At 37.2% G+C, this 22,203-nt stretch overlaps 1 protein-coding gene across 2 annotated transcripts in view; it reads left to right on the top strand.

Annotated features, from left to right (window-relative positions):
- Window positions 1–22,203, top strand: part of RAB5A (RAB5A, member RAS oncogene family) — a 29,385-nt gene that overhangs the window by 1,744 nt on the left and 5,438 nt on the right. Inside the window, exons 2-5 of one of the 2 annotated variants that reach the window (XM_049871110.1) lie at window positions 1,672–1,923; window positions 18,173–18,324; window positions 18,619–18,741; window positions 20,367–20,460. In XM_049871110.1, the coding sequence (XP_049727067.1) occupies window positions 1,761–1,923; window positions 18,173–18,324; window positions 18,619–18,741; window positions 20,367–20,460 (532 nt within the window). In that variant the 5' untranslated portion in view covers window positions 1,672–1,760. The remainder of the gene's footprint in view (window positions 1–1,671; window positions 1,924–18,172; window positions 18,325–18,618; window positions 18,742–20,366; window positions 20,461–22,203) is intronic. The other variant, XM_049871111.1, reaches the window with a different exon arrangement.

Genomic DNA, 22,203 nt, shown 5'->3' with positions numbered 1-22,203 from the left:
GCTGCTGTTGTGTGTAATATTATTTCAAGGTGTGTTGGTTCATTTTCAGTCTGAAGGACATTTAATCTTCTCTTCAGATGGCCACTTGAATTGCCAGTTTTCAGGCCCTACTGTGTTTTGGGCATTGTGTTAGAGATTCATTTCATGTGTCGTCTCATTTAATTTTCACAACAGCTCTACACATTACGTTTTACAGAAATTAAAGAACCTAGGCAGGAGTCGGTATAACCGAGATTTGACCCTCAGTCTAATGTGTTTAAGGTAGAACATTTTTTTTTTTAATTATGAAAAATTTTTAAAATATTCAAAAGTAGGGAGAATAGTATAATGAACCCATCACCAGCCTCAGTTGTGTTATGGCCAACTTGGTTTATTTATGCCCCCATTGTTTGAAAGCAACTCTCAGACAGCATATCATTTCATCTGTAAATATTTTAGTGCTGGTTAAAGAAAAAGATACAGTATTGATAAAGGTAAGAGCTCTTCAGAGCTGTTGGATAGGTGATTTTATTGTCTTGATCCTCCTGGCTATGTTTATTAATGATTTCATTATCAAAAATGTTCCTTATATAAACACAAGTTTTATGGAAAAGCAAATTTTCTATATGGGGTGACTAAATAAAATAGAAAAGAACTTTTTAGGGAGAGATTCATCTTCAGGTTTCGTATATTTTATTGGCAAGCACGCAGTCAGATCTTGATTAAAGATGGGAGAAAACTGTTACGATAGCTTTCTGATTAGATTGAAAAAATGGAATGGATTCTTCAAATATTTACTTATTCTTTTTGAGATCGAAAGTTGACATTAGATAATGATAAGAGAAGACGTGGAAACTTACCACCCAGGTTAATTTTTTCAAATGTGTTGTTTAATAGAAAATAATGAGATTTATCGTTAATGACACTGTAGAAAAGTATAGTAAATAAAACACTAATCCCACCACAAAGAGAACCACTGTTAACGTTTTTTTCGTATGATGTTCTTGAGCAGATGAGAAAACAGTTTTAAGTCTCTTAGCCACTAGACACACAAACCTGGGGCCTTAAAATATGTTACTCCAAATTAATGAAAAACATGCACCATTTAACAGAGGCTTTCAAAATTAACATATTTTGAGCTCTTTTGGAGTGCCAGGATCTGTTTTCAGAGATTTCCAAGCTAGTTCTCAAAACTATTTTAACTCAAGTCCTCTAGCTCTACAATGTGAACCCCGAGCCACCTCTGGAGTTGCCTGGGTTTGAAACTCAGCTTTGTCACAGCTCTGTCACAGCAACTGTCTGATCTCAATCAAGATACTTAACCCTTCTGTGCCTCTGCATCCTCATATGTAAGGATTGTACTATCCAACTTTATAGGATTGTTCAACAGCTGTGTTAAGTACTTAGGACAGTGCTTGGCACAAAGTTGAAGCTTCCATAAATGTTAGTGTTTAAAAAAAAAGAAAGCCCTTAAAATTACAAAGTGATTATAGGCTCAAATCTCATGCCCTTAAATTATTTCATTCAAAACGTAGTTAATCGCTACAACTAAATGACGTTAAATATTCAGAAGAGCTTATAGTTGTCATATAATAATATGTTATGGATAAAATTTACTGAAGTGATTAATGTTAGATTTGCCTTGTTTCAGCAATTTTTATATTTAATTACATGGTGTTTGTTTCTTTACAGGTTACTACCTCCAGAAAGAAAAATTGACACCTTGCATCCTGGAAGTTTACTTAAGCATCTGAAATTAGGGACTTCTTTCAAATTTGGACATGGCTAATCGAGGAGCAACAAGACCCAACGGGCCAAATACTGGAAATAAAATATGCCAGTTCAAACTAGTGCTTCTGGGAGAGTCTGCTGTTGGCAAATCAAGCCTAGTGCTTCGTTTTGTGAAGGGCCAATTTCATGAATTTCAAGAGAGTACCATTGGGGGTGAGTTTTTTTTTTTCCCCCCTGCTTCATTTAATTGAATCATATGTTGACAAAAATATATTGCTCTTCCAGTTGTGTGATGATGAATACTTAAATAGGTCTCATAGTGAAGAAAAGATCTCAGGCAGACCTCAGGCTTTAAAACTTACCTTGTTTTTTGTTAAGCTGACATCTTTTTGTTTTTACACTTTGGTTTCCTGGTTAATCCCCAACATGATTGTATTAAATCTAGAATACTGATAGAAACATCAGTTAAAATCAATCTCCCAAATACTAAGATTTGGTTTGGTATCTATTTCTTGGTAGTGATTAGAAGTTTCTTCAAATTCAGTTTGTGCTGAATTGTGTTGACTTTAGAGTGAACAGTAAAAGAGTTAACCATAAAATCCTAATTTTGAATAACTGGGCCACTTGTGTAAACCCTGGTGGCATAGTGGTTAAGTGCTATGGCTGTTAACCAAAAGGGTCGGTAGTTCAAATCTGCCAGGCGCTCCTTGGAAACTCTATGGAGCAGTTCTACTCTGTCCTATAGGGTCGCTATGAGTCGGAATCGACTCGACGGCAGTGAGTTTTTGGTATGGGCTACTTGTAAATTAATTTACACCAATTTGTAAAATTAATTTAATTAAATACTTTTTTTTTTTTTGGTATAAGAATGTTCCTAGAGTAAAGAAAGAAAGGAGTAATTGATGTAAAGGGACATGAAAGGATAAGGAGACCTGGAGAGAAAGATGAAATGAGAGGGTTAAGAGATTGAGTGAATTGAAGAGTAAGGCACTTTGTACAGTGATTGTGGCAGGAGAGAAAAGAGGGAAAGATAAGATGTAAGACAAAAGATTAGAAACTAATAGTATAGTGTTGTGGATAGAAGAGTGGAATCCAGAAATTAATCAAAGCTGAACAGCTGTACAGTAACAGGGCGAGACACTTCACCTCTTTGGGCCTTAGTGTCTTTATCTGTCAAGTGAAGCTTTTGAATTAGATGATATCAGAGGAACCACACAACTTTACGATTCAGTGTTTTGCAAGGGGTATGTAATTAAGCAGTATTATATTTTTTCAGGTATTTATGAGTAAATCTTGACCCAATACTTCTAAAAAATAAAACTTCTGATATACGTAAGACACATACCCGCTGGCATGTAGAAACTTCTTAGAATCCGTCTTCCAGAAGCCTAATTTTGTATTACTGTGCATGTAAGTGTATGTTCTCAAGCTAATACTTTTGGGGATTTTATTAATATCAGATGCTTCCAGCAAATAAATTACAGCATTCTACCACCTCCTGACTTTTTCTGATACATAGGAAACATACTAGATAAGTGGTGTTTCCGCTTTAGTAGGCTCAGCAGAATAATTATGACTGTTGACCTCCTACCTTTGTGTATTATTTTACAGTGTGTTTGTGTTTTATCTTCTTTCGTGATTGGTGAGTATCCAAAAAAAGAAAAAAGACTTAGATCATGAACCTTCTACTTTGAATCAGAAATTTTGGTACTTTAAAAAATTTTACTGTACAGTATGTTATACTTCCTTTATAGTTTTTTTGTTAATATATTTAGATATATCTGGTTTAATAATGAAAAATTACCTCTTGTGGAGGTTTAGCCCCCAGAAAGGAAACTGAGCCAAAGATAACCAGCCCATGTGATTGGAAGAATTTTAAAGACTGCGAAGTCATATGCACCCATGTTAAAGTGGTGTAGAAAGCAAAAATTATTCTGTTTCTTGGCAACTGATTGTCAGTGCCAGTATTTCCCAAAGAATATGTGTATTCTGGGTCAAATACCTGGGCCAGATAAGTTTGGGACTTGCAATATGCCGCTCTCCCCCTTTTCACAGTACTTATTAAAACAATGAAAGCTGTGTAATACAGAATTTAATTCCTGGGGAGCTTTCTAGGAGCCTAAGACCAGAATTTTTATTTATTTATTTTTGTCTTGGATAGTCCAGTCATCTCTAAGTTTATTTTTTCCTGATGACATCTCAAGAAGGACTTTTTTTTTTTTAATCGCACATCATAAATATGCGTATCTTCTGATTGTGTGTGTGTATGGCTATATAATCTCCATTTTTCTTAACAGGAATTTGGTTCTCTACTTTGTTCCTGTATATAAAGCTTCCTTAATATTTTCTTTTGAACTGATCAAGTCTACCTATTTAAAAACAACTTTAAAAGTAACTTACACCCAAATTTCTGTGCTAATGGTTATTGGGAACTCTTTTGCTATGCTGACCATATTAATTTCTTCAGGAAGTATGACAACACCGCTATGATTACAGCTGTCGGCACTGTTCTTTTATGCTCTTTGCTGATAGTCTCCTCATTCCGAGGGACTAAACGAGATCCTAAGTACGTAAAAATATCGAGATTTGAGCTATTTAATGCATAACTGCAAAGGTCCATGACTTGGAAGTAATATGTATTTTTGTTTTGGTTGATGAATGAAAGAAGTTATCTAACAAATGAACCTGGCCAGTTATTTTGTATCCCAATTATATTTTTTACTTGGCTCCTATATCCAGGAACGTTAGAGTTCTGAAGAGCTCACTTCAGACTTTCATTTCTATTTGATTGTGTTCTAAGGTAAAAATTATATGCTGTATACTCTTGAAAAATTGTGAATTCTAGAACCTTATTGCAGGCATCAGGAATGTCCATGGTCTCTTTTGTAGTGTGTACGATTCTTCCTAAATATAGCTTGATTGAAGAATCCTTGTTGTCTTATAATACCCCACAGCCCTGCCCCTGGCCCTGCACTCTTGATGAGGTTAGGCAGCCAGCTTAGCGATTTGGAAAGTTGCTATCGTTCCTTTCATGCTAGGCAGAGGTTAACTAGAAGCATTAGACTCAGTGAGTTGCATCCCTCCTTCACTTGGCTGCCTTACCTTTAGGTTCCTCAGTTAAATACTCATCGGAAGGTAGGGTGGACCATCTTTCACATAGCACCTTGAATACTTTAAAGAGTTCTAGAAACCCTGGTGGCGTAGTGGTTAAAGTGCCACAGCTGCTAACCCAAGGGTTGGCCGTTCGAATCCACCAGGCGTTCCTTGGAAACTTTATGGGGCAGTTCTCCTCTGTCCTGTAGGGTCGCTATGAGTTGGAATTGACTTGACGGCACTGGGTTTGGTTTGGTTTGGTTTTTTAGTGAGCTCATCAAAAGATAATGTTTATTTTTTTTTTTTAATTATTTGCAGAATTATACACAAATTGATTCTTAGATTAAGTCACAATAAGGTTAGAATATACGGTGAAATAGCATGCCATCCGGCAATCTTTTTTTTTTTGAGAGAGAGTACAGTGCTTCGTACCACAGTTTTAATTTTGTGTTTTGTATGCACTAATCAGCAAAGAGGACTCTAAAGTTTGGGTAACGAAACTCTGCATGAGCAGATATTGACAGCATTCCTGTCTGGTGCATTGTGATTTTTGGGCTTTAGTTTAGAGCAGTGGTCTTCTCAGGATGGTCCCTAGTCCAGAAGCATCTGCAGTACCTGCAGCTTGTTAAAAATGCAAAGTCCCGCATTGAATCAAAACACTGGGGCAGGAGCCAGGGGTCTGAGATCTAGGTTTTAACAAATCCTCCAGGTGATTCTGGTGCGTGTTAAAGATTGAGGACTACTGCTTTGTGTGTTCTGAGTCGTCGATTTTACATCCTTTGTAGTAAAGTTGATTCTCCCACAAATGGAATTGCTTTTCTTTCTTTTTTTTTTTTGAACTATGGTTTTTGCAAGATTTTTCATTCAGCTACTTCAATTTGAGAAGATATTACTAGTATTGTGTACTGCTCACATCATCTGTATCTCTTTGTATGGGAACCCTTTTCCGCTAACCTGTTAAACTTCCCCTAGGCCTCTTTGGCGCAGAAGAGTATGGCCCTGTTCTCTGTCCCATAGAGAATATTCTGCCTTTTTTCTACTATGGAAGTTAGAGTATCCATAGTTTTCAGTTATCTGCACAAGTTTACCAATAATACACAAAATTAAGGAAACTAAGTGCCTTCTTTTTGAGCTGTTTTAGCAACTATTAACCCTGAGTGGAGTACTTAAAGTAACTATTTCAGAATTCAGAATAGTCTTACCAGTTGTTGTGACCCCACGTATGTCAGAATAGAACTGTGCTCCATCTTTCAATGGCTGATTTTTTAGAAGTAGATTGCCAAGCCTTTGTTCTGAAGTGCCTCTTGGTGGACTCTAACCTCTAACCTTTTGGTTAAGGGCTGAGTGTGTTTTTGCACCACCCAGGGACTAACTTCTCAGAGTTGTCTATTTGACAGTTTTTCCTGAAAGAAGCAAGTTCATTCTACTTCCACATAGAATATCCATGCAGTTTCCTCTGAGGGGCTTGCAGGCTTGTTTTGTCTTTTCAGACTCAAAAACAACATCTAAAGAGAAAAAATATTATTAAAATTAAGTTATTATTGACATATTATTTTACTTTATTAATTTATGGCCAGGTCTTTCAGAATAAAGAATTGTAGTTATGAGAGGGGACCCTGGATACAGATTGTTTTCTAGTCTAGCCCCAGCTCATACCAGCTGCATGATTTTAGGCAAGTCAGACTAAGCTTTATTTTCCTTGTAGGGTCGCTATGAGTTGGAATCGACTCGACGACGGCACTAGGTATGAAATGGAAATAATAGTACCTAATTCATTTAACTCATAAGAATTAGAAGAAATAACGAATATAAATTTCTTAGCACAATGCCGGGAACAGAGTAAAATGCTTATGAAATGTTAGTTATTACCATTATCGTACTGCCATTACTTTTTGCTGAGTCATTTTTGTCACCGTTGGTATTTTTGTGGCATTGTCATGATGTGGAATTACTTTGGAATGGTGATTATTACCCCTAATGAGTGATGTTTGGTTTTGGATTTAGAAATTTTGATTTAGAATTTGGAAAATGTAAACAACTTTAGGCCCAGGTTTTCTTTCCCTTGGAAGAAGTTCTTAAAAATTAGGGTAAGAAATAAGGTAGAAAAACTTCATAAGCAAGTACTTAATAAATTTGAACATTCCTAAATACGAAGTTTTACAAGTTCATTTAAGTAGATGGCATAAGCGTTTACAACCAAGTTTCTTAAAATTCTGTGTGACAGATTCCTAATTCCCCACCCCCAACTGTTGGTTTCCACAGAGGTGACTTGTCATGTCTGTTACATTAAATGCATGCCACCCACATCAACTAAGTTATTTATGGACATTTTCTGAACGGGAGGGACAGTTACACAGTTAAATAGTACACGTATGCAGATATTAAAGAAGACTATTTCATAAACAGAAATAAAAGCCAGCCAGAAAATTTAAATACTAATAATACCTCCTCGTTTTCCCTGTAGTAGACAGTTTCCTACTACACTATTGCCCTTCACATGTTACCTTTCAGGAAGACATGTTTGTGTAGTTACAGTCTGTGTGTGTATCTTATTTAATGTGACCTTTTTATATCTGCGTATTGTTTTAAATTAAAATACTTTTTGAGAAAGAACAGAAGACCCAGAGAACAAACCATCAGCATATGATTTTTGATTCATAAGACAAATGGTTTTTGAAATACCCGGTATACTCTAACGAACTGTCTCTATTGAGTGGCTAATTTGCTGCTTTTATTCTGTTATGTACTGGGAAACAAGATTGTCAGGATTGTTTAAAATTTATTTACTCAGCAAATTTACCAAGTTCCTGACACTATACTATGTACTAGAAATCAAACATATTCTCATGGTTTAGTGTAGGAGACAGTAAATATTACAGTATTATCTGATATTGTATTTATTAGTGGTATGTAAAACTGATATTATGTATCACTTTTTAAAATATACCTAAATCTCCAGCTGATCTTCATGTCTTTGTTAATTGTTTATGTCCCCACAAGAGGATATATATAAGAAGGAAATGTATTATCAGTGATATTCTGAAGGAATCTAAAAATTTACGAAAATACCCCTCAAAGTGTTTTTCTAAGTGCACTATGCTAATTTTTTTTCATGTTTTTTGTTAAAAAAAAAAAAAAGTTACCTCGCAGGGCAGAGGGCACGGTTGGCCAAAAAAAACTCGTAAAAATATGGTAATTACTAAGTTCCTCAAGATGAGAGTGAGTGTAATTGAAGTTGTATATTAAACTTTGAAAAGAAGTAATCCTTAGTGCTTTACCAATGTGGCAAAACAGAATATTTGAAGTAAGCGTTACCGAATGGCATTTACCCTTTTTCAGGATAATATAGACGGGGAAGGGTAAAGCCAGTCGCTCACGGTTCTTTAGCCTCCATTTCCGTGATTGAAGATGACAGCAAATGCTCATTGGAGTCCAAAAAAAGCAGGAGGTAATCTGATGCGTGACCATTGTTGTTACTCGTTGCCATCGAGTGTATTCCGACTCTTGGCGACCCCACATATGCAGAGGAGAACTAACTGCTCCATAGAATTTTCAAGGCACCTTTCGGAAGCAGATTGCAAGGCCTGTCTTCCAAGGCGCCTCTGGGTGATTTTGAACTGCTAACCTTTCAGCTAGTAGCCAAGCGCTTAACCGTTTGTGCCCCCAGGGACTCCTTCAGCTTTTCTCCGGTAAAGAGAAAAAGGCCCATGACATCCTAGTCTCAGAGGTAAACATAAATAGCTTTGCTAAATACCCAAACTGTCAACTTTGACAAGCTGCCATTGTGAATAAAAGCTTTTTTCCTCATAAGCTTCACTAAATTAGCTTCAAAAGTAGACCTTTTTTTTTTTAAGATTTCATTTGCATAGGATGAAATACCCTGGTACCCTCTCTGCCCTCCCCAGATGGTTCCCCGCCCCAGCAGAGCTCTTCATTTGGCACAGTTCATTATCTTTGCATAAAACTTGGAGCCAGAAGGTGTTCCACTTAGTTGCTATCGAGTCTGTTTAAGGTGTAACGTGAATATATCTTTACACATAAGTTACTTTAATATTTGAAGACTTGAGTTTTGAGAATTCTAACTTTCTTATCTGTTGCATTCATAAATTGTAAACTTCAGATAAATGTGACTTCTAGGAAATATAGGGTAATTTTAAGATATTACTGTTGGCTGTTTCCAACTCACAGCAGCCCCATATTCAGTGGGATCAGACCATTGTGATCCACAGGGTTTTCATTGACTGGTTTTTTTTATAGTAGGTTGCCAGGCCTTTCCTCGTCTGTCTTAGTGTGGTAACTCCACTGAAACCTGTTGTAACATCATAGCAGCATGCAAGTCAGACAGGTGGTGGCTGTGCTTGAGGTGCGTTGGCTGGGAATTGAGCCCAGGTCTCCTGCATTTGTTGTTGTTAGGTGCCATTGATTCGGTTCTGACTTCATACCTGCATAAAAATCAAAACCAAACCCACTGCCGTTGAGTGGATTCCGACTCATAGCGACCCCATAGGACAGAGTAGAACTGTCCCGTGGAGTTTCCAAGGAACGCCTGGTGGATTCGAATTGCCGACCTCTTGGTTAGCAGCCGTAGCACTTCACCCCCAGGCCACCAGGGTTTCAGGTGAGAATTCAACCACTGAACCACCATGGCCCTAAAATGGTTACGTGTTATGTGATGAATTCATAGCATTTTCACAAGTCTCATTTGGACCTTACCATGACCATATGTGGAAATACTAATTTTATAGATGAAACCAAGACAAGAAAGCTTAAGTAATTTGCTTGAGGTTTTGCAACTAAATAACAACTGGGGTTTAAGACATCTTTCTTCAGTGCCACCTGGAATTGGAAATTATGTGTATGTATGTATGTGTTTTGTTTTTTCCTTTTTCCCCAAATTTGGCCTTGTTTTCCTCACAGCATGATAACTGGGTCCAAGAGCAAGGGTTCCAAGAGTACATTGGGAAGCTGGATTGTCTTTTATGACCTAGCCCTAGAAGTCACACAGATTGATTGACTCAGTGCTGTTCTAGTCACAGTCCTACACAGATTCTTGTTGAGAGGAGTGTCAGTGTCACGTTGTAAGAAGAAGGTGCTATGGCAAATCTTATTGCACTCCAGCTTGGAAAATAGACTGTCTGCCATAAGCTCAATCTATCCGTATTTCATGAACAGCTTCCTCATTTTTTTTTTTTTTTAATTTTTATTGTGCAGTAAGTGAAAGTTTACAAATCAAGTCAGTCTCTTATACAAAAATTTGTATACACCTTGCTATATACTCCTAGTTGCTCTCCTCCTGATGAGCCAGCACACTCCCCTCCACCCTGTATTTCTGTGTCCACTCAGCCAGCTTCTGTCCCCCTCTGCCCTCTCATCTCCCCTCTAAACAGGAGCTGCCCACGTAGTCTCATGTGTCTACTTGAGCCAAGAAGCTCACTCCTCACCAGTATCATTTTCTCTCTCATAGTCCAGTCCAATCCCTGTCTGAAGAGTTAGCTTTGGGAATGGTTCCTGTCTTGGGCTAACAGGAGAACTGGGGACCATGACCTCCGGGGTCTTTCCAGTCTCAATCAGATCATTAAGTCTGGTCTTTTTACAGGCATTTGAGAGCTTCCTCATTTTACTTGCTGGTAACAGTATTCCATTGCAAAGATCATATTATTTAATCAGTCCTTTATTTTGTATGTGCACATTGTATATCTGTAGTATAAACTCCTAGAAATCAATTGCTATGTCAAGTTACATACATCTGTAATTCGGATAAATTCTTTCAAATTGCCCTCCGATCAGCAATGCAGAGTGCTTATTACCCGCTTTTACCAACACAGGGCACTATTGTACTTTGCTGTTCTCTGTTGTGATCCCTATCAGAGCAGTCGAGGTGATAGTCGGACACTTATCTAGTTGTACTGGACTCAGTCTGGTGGAGGCGGTCGTGGTTGTGGTCCATTAGTCCTTTGGATTAATCTTAACCTTCTATCTTTGATTTTCTTCATTCTGCCTTGCTCCAGATGGGGTGAGACCAGTGGAGTATCTTAGATGGCCATTTACAAGCTTTTCACACCCAGACGCTACTCACCAAAATAGGATGTGGAACATTTGTTTATAAACTCTGTTATGCCAGCTGAGCTAGATGTTCCCCAAGACCATGGTCCCCAGCCCTCAGCCCAGTAATTTGGTCCTGATCCCTGCATTTTTCTCTTAGGAACAAGGGCAAGTGTCTTTTCATATTTCTAGAGCTCATCGTGTTTTCTTTTTCTGTGAACTATTTATAACCTCATTATATTTTTACATAGGTTCCGTTATTTATGGTATGTAAACTACGTGTTACATGTCATTTATTACTAGTAACTGTTTTAATCAGCTGATAGTGGATATCTTGGTGACATGTAACTACCTTATATTGTGGTTAATGGATTCTCTTAGGAGAGTTGGGTGTCCTGAAAGGGTAGCTGTAAAACCATGATAGTAAAACACATTGACTTTCCTTACTCTTGCATTATTTTTTGGAAAAAAAAAAAAATTACATCAATCAGTCTTTTTAAAATACTGTTCTTACTCCTAGACAGTGTTGAAGAAATACTGATTCTCACTTTACCTACCTATTTTCTCTTGTCTTCATGCAGTCTCTGTGTGTATGTTAATCTTTTCAAAGATGGTGATTCCTTTGGCAACAATTACCTTTAGAAGCTGTTGCTCATTGAATTTTTTTTGCTGATGGAGTTTTAAGAATGAGTCCTATGTGATCAGTACTTACAGATCACTTTTTAAAATAGATTACTTTGGGGAAGATTGCCGTCTTTTTATATGTTATATATAGTTTTTTACTTTGTTGCCAAGCTTTGGACTATTTATGTTCTGTCTGGGTTCAGTCACAGTATGAATGCTTTTTCCTCTAGATGTTTTTCCTCTTTCTTTTTTTCCTTGCTGTCATAGTCATCTAGCACTACTGTAACAGAAATACCACAAGTGATGGCTTTAACAAAAGAGAAGCTTTTTCTCTCACAGTCCAGTAGGCTAGAAGTCCCAATTGAAGGCTCTCTCTCTTTGTCAGCTCTGGAGGAAGGTCCTTGTGATGCAGCAGTCTTCGCTTGGTCTGGGAGCATCTTAGCGCAGGAACCTCAGGTCCAAAGGACGCGCTCTGCTCCCACCCTGCTTTCGTGGTGGTATGAGGTCCCTGTGTTTCTCTGCTGGCTTCTCTTATATCTCAAGAGATTGCCTCAAGACACAGTCCAGTCTTGTAGATTGAGTCCTGCCTCACTAACACGACTGCTGCCCATCCTCCCGCATTAACATCATAGAGGCAGGATTTACAACATATAGGAAAATCACACAATACCAGGAATCATGGCCCAGCCAGATAGATATACATATTTTGGGGGACATAATTCAGTCCATGACACTTGAATTAATTGAAGTATACTCTTCTGTGAATACATAATCTTTTCTCCTGCTGTAATCTGCTAGGTACTTCCCTCTATACACACACGTACAGTTTTAATGAAAGATGAACAATGGCCTCAGTTTTCGTTTTGCCTGTTAGCTGCTCTGGACCATGCATATGTTCTTCATTTATAACTCTACCATCTGAAGGGCTCATCTCTCTGGAAAAAAAAGCTATTACATTACTGTAATTGCTTCTACTTGGTCCAGTTCTAGCCATCCTTCTCTCTGATTCCATGTTCACTTTGCAGATCGATCCAGATGCTAGGTAAACCCATTCATTGAATTCCTTGGTTCGAAAAGCCTTTGCTTCCCCTGTACATCACTTCTGAACAATCTCTGACTTTTATTTTATGATCACAAGCCCCTCGTCTACTTCTGGGATCTTGAGCAAGTCCTTTTCCTTCTCTAGTCACTACATCTTTACCTTTCAGTTTTAACAAGGCCCCAGATTGACAGCTTCAGAAGGTGTTACAAAAGGAGAGCATTCAGCCATCCTACTGTGGGAAGGGACACTGCTGGTATTTAGTTTCTTCTATTTTTTTATACCTTCTACTCATGTTGCCGCATAGATGTATCCTACCCCTACTAAGAATTGTATTTATTTGATTAAACAAGTACTTTCATAACAATTTTTAATTTAATTGCTACTTAAAAATCAAGCCACCAGTGCTTCTTCGTTTATGCATTTAGAGTGCTTGTAACTGTTAAATATTACAGAAATTTTTTGAGCGTGGTTTGTTCTCCCTGCCCTCTTGCCTCCCGCTGTTTTTCTGGAATTCCATGAGATTATTACAAATTGCTTTCCAAAAGAGTTGTACAGTACCACCAGCAGTGCATGAGTGTCCTCCCCCCCCTTTTTTGTGCTAAGTTAGCAGATTTTGTCATGAGAATTTTTGCTGATTACTAGTGAGATTGACTATTTTTCTGTTACATTCCTTTTGTAAATTGTCTTTGCACATTTATCCTTGAGGTTTTTAGAGTTTTTCTTAAGTTTTATATGGACTTTGTATATATAGTAAAAATATTAATCCTTTGTTATCTGCTTAGAAATTTTCCTCAGCATGTTCACCACCCACCCCCCCCACCCCACCCCCCCGTTTTGGGTGTATGATACATGTTTTGCAAACCAGAAGTCTCTAATTTCTATGTAATATCCTATTTGATAATCTTATGTAGGATTTTTTGTTGTTGTTGTTGTTTTTTTGTCAATTCTAATAAAGTAATTCTTTCCTACCAAATTTGATAAATGAGTTGGGGGTTGAGATGGTGTTAGTTCCTTGGTTTTTCTATTTTTTCCCCTTCTGTTTAATCCATATAGAATTATTTTAGTTGTAGGGGTTTGAACTTCTTTCCTGAGTTACTAAACTTGATTTAATGCCATCGATTTGGGTATTCTTTCCTTTGTCCAATGTATTACAGTATCTCCTTCTTGCTTATTAAGGCCTCATACATTATAGGCCTTTGGTATTTGTAGGTTTAACATTTACAGTTGCAGCTATTCTCAGTTGATCCCAAGGTCTATGCTACAGTAATTTGTAGTTTTGCTGTGGCTGGAATGTTGCTTGCTGCCAGGCTAGCAAATGGGAGCTGATCAGGTAGCTCAAAGAGAGCCTATCAGACAGGCCAGCACCCGCATCTCAACACAGCTTTGTTTTTCTCTACTTGTCGTCGCGTACACAGTAACTCTCGAAGTGATAAAAGCTGTTTCTTTGTGAAATATGGGCCCGAAAAGAAAACCAACCACTAGTGCTGGTGATGGAAGTGAAGAGAAAATGAAGAGGTCTAAGAAAGTGATGGTTCTTAGCCAGAAAATAGACGTTTTGGATAAATTAAAGTGGTTTTGCAGACTCAGGTAAGTTTGTGGTTGGTTAATGTTGCTACAGTATTGATGTAGTTTATATTTTGAGTGGCAGAATTTATTTTTACACTTTGTAAATTACTAGTAACGGGAGGATTTTAAGATGTCACTTAAATGTCAGTTACATGTCACTGAATTTTATGGGGGAAATTAAATACTGTAGTAGTATTTGAAAACGAGATCTTTGGAGAGTCAAAGGTCTTGGGATATATCATTTACAACCAGGGTTGATTATAATACTGGATTATTTTATTCCGGTAATATTTCTGACCTCATGGCATTGGTACACTTTTAATGGTTTTGATATATTTTAAGGATCATTGTCCTAGGCCTATAATATGGGTCTTTTTTTCCTCCTCCAAATTTTGCTGTTTATCCTACCACATGAGTAATGGTACAGTGTTACCAAGTTATTAAGGTAAAAAGATCTTGATGGTATTTTGTTTGAGATTGTGTTAGTTATACTTTTGAAATATGTATTTTTCCCATTTGGAAACTGTCTCTCCATTCTAATGTTATCTAAAATAGCTCAGAAGTTGTTCAGCGTACCGTTTATGAACTTCATTCTTTTAAGCAAACATTTTTGAACATGTGCTCTATGAATTGGGATTTGTATTAGATGCTGGGTATGGACAAGAATAGCTAATGTAATCACGTTTCAAGAAACTTGCAGTCTAGAAGAAAAAGATAATGTTGACTTGTGATTATAAAATGTGTAAAACATGTTCTGTTAAGAGACTACACAGGGAATTCTGGGAGCACATAGGTAGGATCGGATGCCTGAGAGTTTCTAAGAGGAGTTGCTGTTCAGGAGTGAAGTGATCGTTCATGTTCATTGTGAATGTAATTGGGATTTGATCCCTCCCGGTGTTATTTTCACTTGATTATTGCCAGGCTGTTGACCTTGGTCTGTTGCAGCCATTTCAAAGAACTCATTGTTATAATATCTGTTTTATTCTAGCTAATGCATTTGGATTTTCATCACTCTTACCTCTTCCAAAAAATACATTGACTTTTACCAGTAACTTACTACATTTATTATTGTCATTATTATTATAAGGATATCTGAAACAATATTAAATAATAATGGTGGTAGCAGACATTCTTGCTTTGTTTCTCAGTTTAGGGGGAAGGCATCCTGAGAATTTTGCTGTTAAACATAATGCCTACTTCAGGTTTAAGGATGGGTTGCTTGTTACATTTTAAGGAAGTATTCTGTGAGTTTATTAGGAATGGATATTGAATCAAACTCCCTATTGTAATTTGTTTAAATAATACTAGACATGATTTTTCTTTTTTAGTCTCTTGGTATAGTAGCTTTGTATTTCTGAATCTCTCCGTGGTCATGGGCTTTTATTCTTTTAATGTATTTTGTTGGAATTTGCCTGTATTTCATTTGGCATTTTTGTACATATTTTTATAAAACCGATCAAAGGCCTTTTGTGATATCTTCTAGCTGGTTTGAGAATCAGATTATGTTTCTTTTAAGGTGGTTTAGTTAGTAGTTATTTCTCTGAGCATACTCACTGCCATCAAGTTGTTTTCGACTCACAGTGACCCTGTAGGACAGAGTAGAACTTCCTCATAGGGCTTCCAAGGCTGTAAAACTAGGGTGGCCAACTGCTACATCTTCCTCCCATGAAGTGGCTGGTGGGTTCAAGCCACCGACCTTTCAGTTAGCAGCCAAGCACTTAACCACTGCACAACCAGGGCTCCTTTGTCCAAGCATAGAGTTGATTTATACAAGTATAAATGAATGTTTTTAGTACCAGGATACTTGATGGTTATAAAAAAACCCATTGTTGTGGAGTCAGTTTCAACTCATAGCAACCCTATAGGACAGAGTGGACCTACCCCCATAGGCTCTCTAAGAGCGGCTGGTAGATTTGAACTGCCGACCTCTTGGTTAGCTGCCATAGCTTTTAACCACTGTGTCACCAGGGCCCCACTTTGTGGTTGTAGTGTGTCTAAAAGAGAAAATCTGAATGTAAATTTTAATCCAAATTTTGTAAGTTTTTTTTTTTGCAAACTATACTTGAGAAAAGGCTTATATTTTGTGACTCATTACTACTAAAATGGCATTCCTTTCGTCTTTTCCCTTTTTTTGAAAAAGTAGTACTGTCTTGGAGATTTAATTTTAGGTGTTTAAAATATGTTTTCATTCAACAGGAGATCCTTTCATGACAGTTAAAAAGTGTTAGTGCTTTCTGAATATGGGACTCTGCTGTCGAGTCCGTTCCGACTCATGGCAACCCCGTGTGTGTCAGAGTAGAACTGTGCTCTATAGAATTTTCAGTGGCTGATTTTTGGGACGTAGGTCATCAGGCCTTTCTTCCGAGATACTTCTGGGTAGACCTGAACCTTGTGGTTAACAGCTGAGCATGTTAACTCTTTGCACCGCTCAGGAACTCTGTTTCTGGGTATATTTATCTTAAATACAGGATTTTCGAAAACAGATACTTCTGTTAATTTTATGTTGTAAAAAGTGTAAACTGAATTAGAATATTTTTAAAAATATGATTAGCCTTGTGAGAATTCACAGAATTATTCTTAATTAGAATCTTTTTTTTAGAATCTAGTTTATCATAAAGATGTATGTTTCCAGTTATTATATTTGCAAAAATCAGATTATAGTTGCTGTTACCAAAGCCAGCAATCAGTTGACCTTTTAAAAATAGCATGAAAAATAGATGTTATATCTAATATAAAAGGTGTAATATCTAATTAGACTTGAATTATTCAGCGTATTTGATGCTACCCACTTCTAAGTATTTTATGAAAGATTGACATCACTACATAAACTGGTGTAATTTAGAGAAGTAGACCATACTTTTCTTGCCTGATGTGACGGATTACGGAAATTTTTGTATTCAGGCCCATGCCAATTTAGGAAAAGGGTTTCAGTATCAAACTTGAGCTGACAGTGAAAGGCAGGAGCATACAACTTATGATGAGTGATAGGGTAGCGGCAGGGGGTTGATGCCCAAAGTTGGTGGAGGAGGAAAACTGTACAGTGTGGTGGCTGTCAGCCAGCTGGCTGCTGACCAAAAGGTCAGCAGTTGGAATGCACCAGGTGCTTCTTGGAAACTCTAGGGGCAGTTCTACTCTGTCCTGTAGGGTCACTATGAGTCAGAATTGGCTCGATGGCAACGGGTAGGCATTTTACATAGATATCTTCAATGTAGCCAGCTATACTTAGAAACTTTCTCAGGTAGTTGAAGTTCAGTTCACTTGATTGTAAACTACCTTTTTAAAATTGATTTATTTTTAAGTACCCATTGCATTGTCTTCTTAGACGAAAAGAATTGTTTGTATAGGCTTTTTTTTTTTTACCTTACACTGTTCTCATGAAACAAATTTAAATAAGTGATACAGTAATTCTTTGCAAGATTTGGCCGCAACCTTTTTAATTTTAAAGGCAAAAACATTATAAAATGATATATTGTTAATGTAAAAAAAGTGAGAAAATCATAGAGCAAAGAGTGAGTACAAATCCAAAAATGCTTATGGTGAGGAATAAAAGAGCTGGAAGTGAATATTGTATCTATACTTAACAAATGAAGTCTCAGCTGAGGTAATAATGATTACAAAGTTAAGGTGTCATAACGTTTTGAAAGAATATCATAACAAAAAATACTAATTTAGTGATGATGGATTGGGACTAAATCCCCAGAGTATGCCAATCAAAACCAGTAGAATGGAACAGGAGCAGGGCATGGTGCTGGCAATGTAGATGCTAGTTACAGGTATGCTGATGTTTTTTCCCCCCAAGAGTAACAAACAATATACATATGTTCCTTAAATGGTTACAAATTAAACAGTTAGGAATATGGGTTTAAACTTATTTGATATTATAACAGACTTTTTCAAAAAGTGGAAACTTTTTCAGTCCATGATTTCCCTGCAAAGGTCTTGTATATGGTGTTTCCTCTCAAGTTTGAAGTACAATTCTTAAAGCCGTTATCAACTGTGGGCATGCAGTGTATCAAGTCTTCCAGTTCTTGGCTATATTATAAAAATCTTAGAGGGAAAAATGATGAACTTATTGCAGACATTTTTTTCTTTCAGCTGCTTTTCTAACCCAGACTGTGTGTCTTGATGACACAACAGTAAAGTTTGAAATATGGGATACAGCTGGTCAAGAGCGATACCACAGCCTAGCACCAATGTACTACAGAGGAGCACAAGCAGCCATCGTTGTATATGATATCACAAATGAGGTAAGTACAGTGAAACGTGCTTGAGTATCCATTTCTAATACTCAGAATTCAGATTAGAGAAAAGATGTTGAGAAGTCTTTAATTTTTAATAGCCAAACATGGCTTTCGTGAGTTAGAAAAGCTGATTAAAAAAAAAAAATACAGTATAAGATGAAAGTATCTCAGTAATACAGTAGTCCTAAGAATTTCTTTCTCACCCAGCAACAATGGACAGTCTTTTAACCTTGCCTCACAAAGATGCTCCCTAACCATTTTTTGAGCCCTTGTCAAATTGCTGTTTGTTTGTATTAACAGGAATCCTTTGCAAGAGCAAAAAACTGGGTAAAAGAGCTTCAGAGGCAAGCAAGTCCTAACATTGTAATAGCTTTATCAGGAAACAAGGCTGACCTAGCAAATAAAAGAGCTGTAGATTTCCAGGTATGTTGAATTTTAACTTCTGCTTGAAGGCACATAGTCATTGTAAGTTTTTCTTCTGCATATGCACATGAATTACAGTTATACTTTAAAAACCAGGCAAATAATAGAAAGTACAGATTTTTGAAAACATATCATTTACCATGTGAAATAAAATGTTTCTGCTGATAAACTTGAATTTTTAAATCTTTACATTATTGTAATGTACACATTGATTCAAAGATTTTGTTCATCTGAACAGTTGCAAAAGAAATAATGATTTGCAAGTACTATAGAAATATATATAAAGCAAAAAAAGAATGACCCCATCCTACCCCTTTCCCCCACACACATACATTAACTAGTGTCCTTTCTAACCTTTTTTTATTCATCTACCAATAATGCATACCAACACACACACACACACACACACACATATATACACACATACCCTCGTAACCATGTGGTTGTTCTTAAAAAGGCATTCAAAAACAAAGAACCAGAAAGTCCAGTTTGTGTCTGTGTTATCTGATATAGCAAATGCATAATGTTCCCTGCGGCAACACAGAGAAGATACCATATTTAAAAATAAACCACAAAAAACAAGAAAAAGCAAACAACCCTACTTAGTTCTTTTAAAACTGCTCCTGTTACCTCTTGTCAGCTTTTGTATCCGAAGTCTGGGTGTAGCCATTACATATGTAATACCAGTAAAGGAGTAACTCTCTCTTCTGACGACGATGGCAAAGCAGGAAGATGGAGTACACGTGCTCTGGGAAGGGAGCTGCTGTTGTCTCTTGCAGCATTACATTTCAAGCCAAGCACAAGTGTGACTTTTTACGTTGTACACACTGCTTGATGAAATGGTGGACATGGTTTTTCAGCATGTTCTGCACATAGGTCGTGTATGCCGAAGTCACTTACGTGAACCACTCTGTAAAGTATGGTCTATTAGTCTTCCCGAGACAGTTACTTCCCCAGCGTAGACTGGTGGATAGACCGCTTAATTGCCGTGAAAAATGGCCCTTTGTCTTCATTGCAGATATGAGCATAAGTAAAAATTACCGTTAGACCAAATACAGTTTTATATAGAGAATAGGGTAATTTTCTCCCCCTCTGGAACTTGTCATTTGAAAACAGGTTTAATGAAAGACCAGATTAATCAAGGTGGGATAATGCAGAAAGAAATTAAAGCAAAATAGGGCAAAAGGAAGATATTATAAAAGTGTGAAAATTATCTCTCACAGTGCTCTTACCTTTGTTTTTAAGATGCTTTTAACCTGTTACCACCAGTTTACCAGTTGCTGTCAAGTTGATTTGGGCTCGTGATGACCCCATGTGTGCAGAGTTGAAGTGCGCTCCGTAGGGTTTTCAAGGCTGGAACCTTTCCCAAGTAGATCGCCAGACCTTTCTCCACAGGCATCTCTGGGTGGAGTCAGACTGCCCACCTTTCAGCTGATAGTTAAGCGTTTCACCATTTCTGCCACTGAGGGACTCAGTTTTAACTAGTAATTGCTTATTATACAGTTATTGATTATGGATAATCAAATTGGAGTAGTAATAGGGAAGCTTCCTTTTTTGTATAACAAAAAAAAGCAGGTGTAGTGTGTTCAATGAATATCTCTATTTATTTTTGGTTCTTTAAACAGGAAGCACAGTCCTATGCCGATGATAATAGTTTATTATTCATGGAAACATCAGCTAAGACATCAATGAATGTAAATGAAATATTCATGGCAATAGGTAAGAGCAACTTTTTTTGTTCCAAATGATAAGTACACATAAAACAAGTTACACTGGAACATATTTGCTTTGACCTTTTTATTGTGGTAAAATATATACAATAAAACATTTGTCAGTTTAACCATTTTTAAGTGCAATTCACTGGCATTAATTACATTCACCATGTTGTGCAACCCTCACTGCTATTTTCAAATGTTTTTCATCACCCTAAACAAAAACTCAGTATCGCTGAAGTAGTAATACCCCATTTCCCTCTCCCCTCATAGCCCCAGTAACAACCAGGAAACTGTTGACCTCATGCAGTTACCTATTCTAAGTATTTCATATAAGAAGGTTCATACAGAATTTGTCCTTTTGTCACTCATTTTGCTCAGCATACAGTTTTCAAGGCTCATCCGTGGTGTAGTGTGTATTAGAATTTTTTTTAAGGCTGAGTAATAGTCCATTGTATGGATATACCATAATTTGTTTATCCATTTATCTGCTCATGGACATTTGAGTGACTGTCCCTTTTTATTCCTTGGACTTTTATGATTAAACTGGTATTCTAGGTCCTTCTACCTGGCAATACTTTGTTAGTAATATTGGTAAATTTTTACCAATTAGGTTGTGATACTTTGTTTCTTCTGTGTGAGTTGGAAACCTGGGCTTTGAACTAATAGTTCAGCAGATAGGTTTTCTAGAAGTTTAGTAGAGAAATTTGGATAATTTTTTTTCTGCCAAGTTATACTTCATATATAAAAGGAAGATAAAACCCAAAGCAATATTTTTTAATGCAGCATGTAGGTATAATGAGATTTCTTTGTCCCTGGTCAGTAACTGTTTTCATCTCCTCTTTGACCTGAACAGAGTTGTTATTTTTTGTTTGTTTTGTTTTTTCTTCCAAGTTCTTGAAACAGTGCTGATTTTTGAGAAACATTAACAGAGAAAAAAGTATACAGATTGACAAATTATTTTAATGCAAACCTTGTAATAGAGAAAGTTTCAAACTTCAAGGCACAGAGAGGAAGTGGGAGACCAAAACAACATCCAGCTTTATGTTACCCCGATGATCCTTTGATCCTACACAGTGCTCTTACCTTCGTGTTACCAAAAAACCGAAGTTGGGACGGGTGCATACGGCTCTTATTTAGCCTTACTTTAGTGCAAGAAAAGCCTCAAAGCCTTTTCAATGATTTAAAAGCGAGTGAAGGTGATTGTGAGGAGTTTGTAAAGGAGAGGGGTTGTCTCAGTTGTCTCAAAGTGAGGTCAGATTTACATAACTTTAAAGGGTTAGTTTGAGTTGTCCCGAGGATTTTGTCACCTGGGGACTGCCTTACTTAGTTCAAATCAAAACCTGTTGCCCTTGCGTCAATTCCAACTCATAGCAACCCTATGGGACAGAGTAGAACTGTCCTGTAGAGTTTCTAAGGAGCACCTGGTAGATTCGAACTGCTGGGACCTGTTGGTTAGCAGCTGGAGCTCTTAACCACTGCACCACCAGGACTCCTCTTAACTGATGACAGTTGCTATTCCAGTTGTTCGTGATAGGTAATCAGGGCGGAGTAGTAATAAGGAAGCCGCCTTCTTTCTGTAACCAAAATAAAACTATTTCTTTTGACTCTGATCTCCCCTCAGTGATTTCAAGGTGCTAATTCTACCTGCAGAGCCTGCTTTGGTGCCTCTCAAGTAGTTTACTGCCTCCTCAGTTTCACGTGCCGAGTACTCTTCTCATCCCATAACATCTTTTATTGTACAGCAGTC

The sequence above is a fragment of the Elephas maximus genome, chromosome 27 (genome assembly GCF_024166365.1).
Source record: "Elephas maximus indicus isolate mEleMax1 chromosome 27, mEleMax1 primary haplotype, whole genome shotgun sequence".
Lineage (NCBI taxonomy): Eukaryota > Metazoa > Chordata > Mammalia > Proboscidea > Elephantidae > Elephas > Elephas maximus.
Note: the sequence above shows the minus strand (reverse complement) of the source record. Positions and strands in the feature narration are given on the sequence as shown.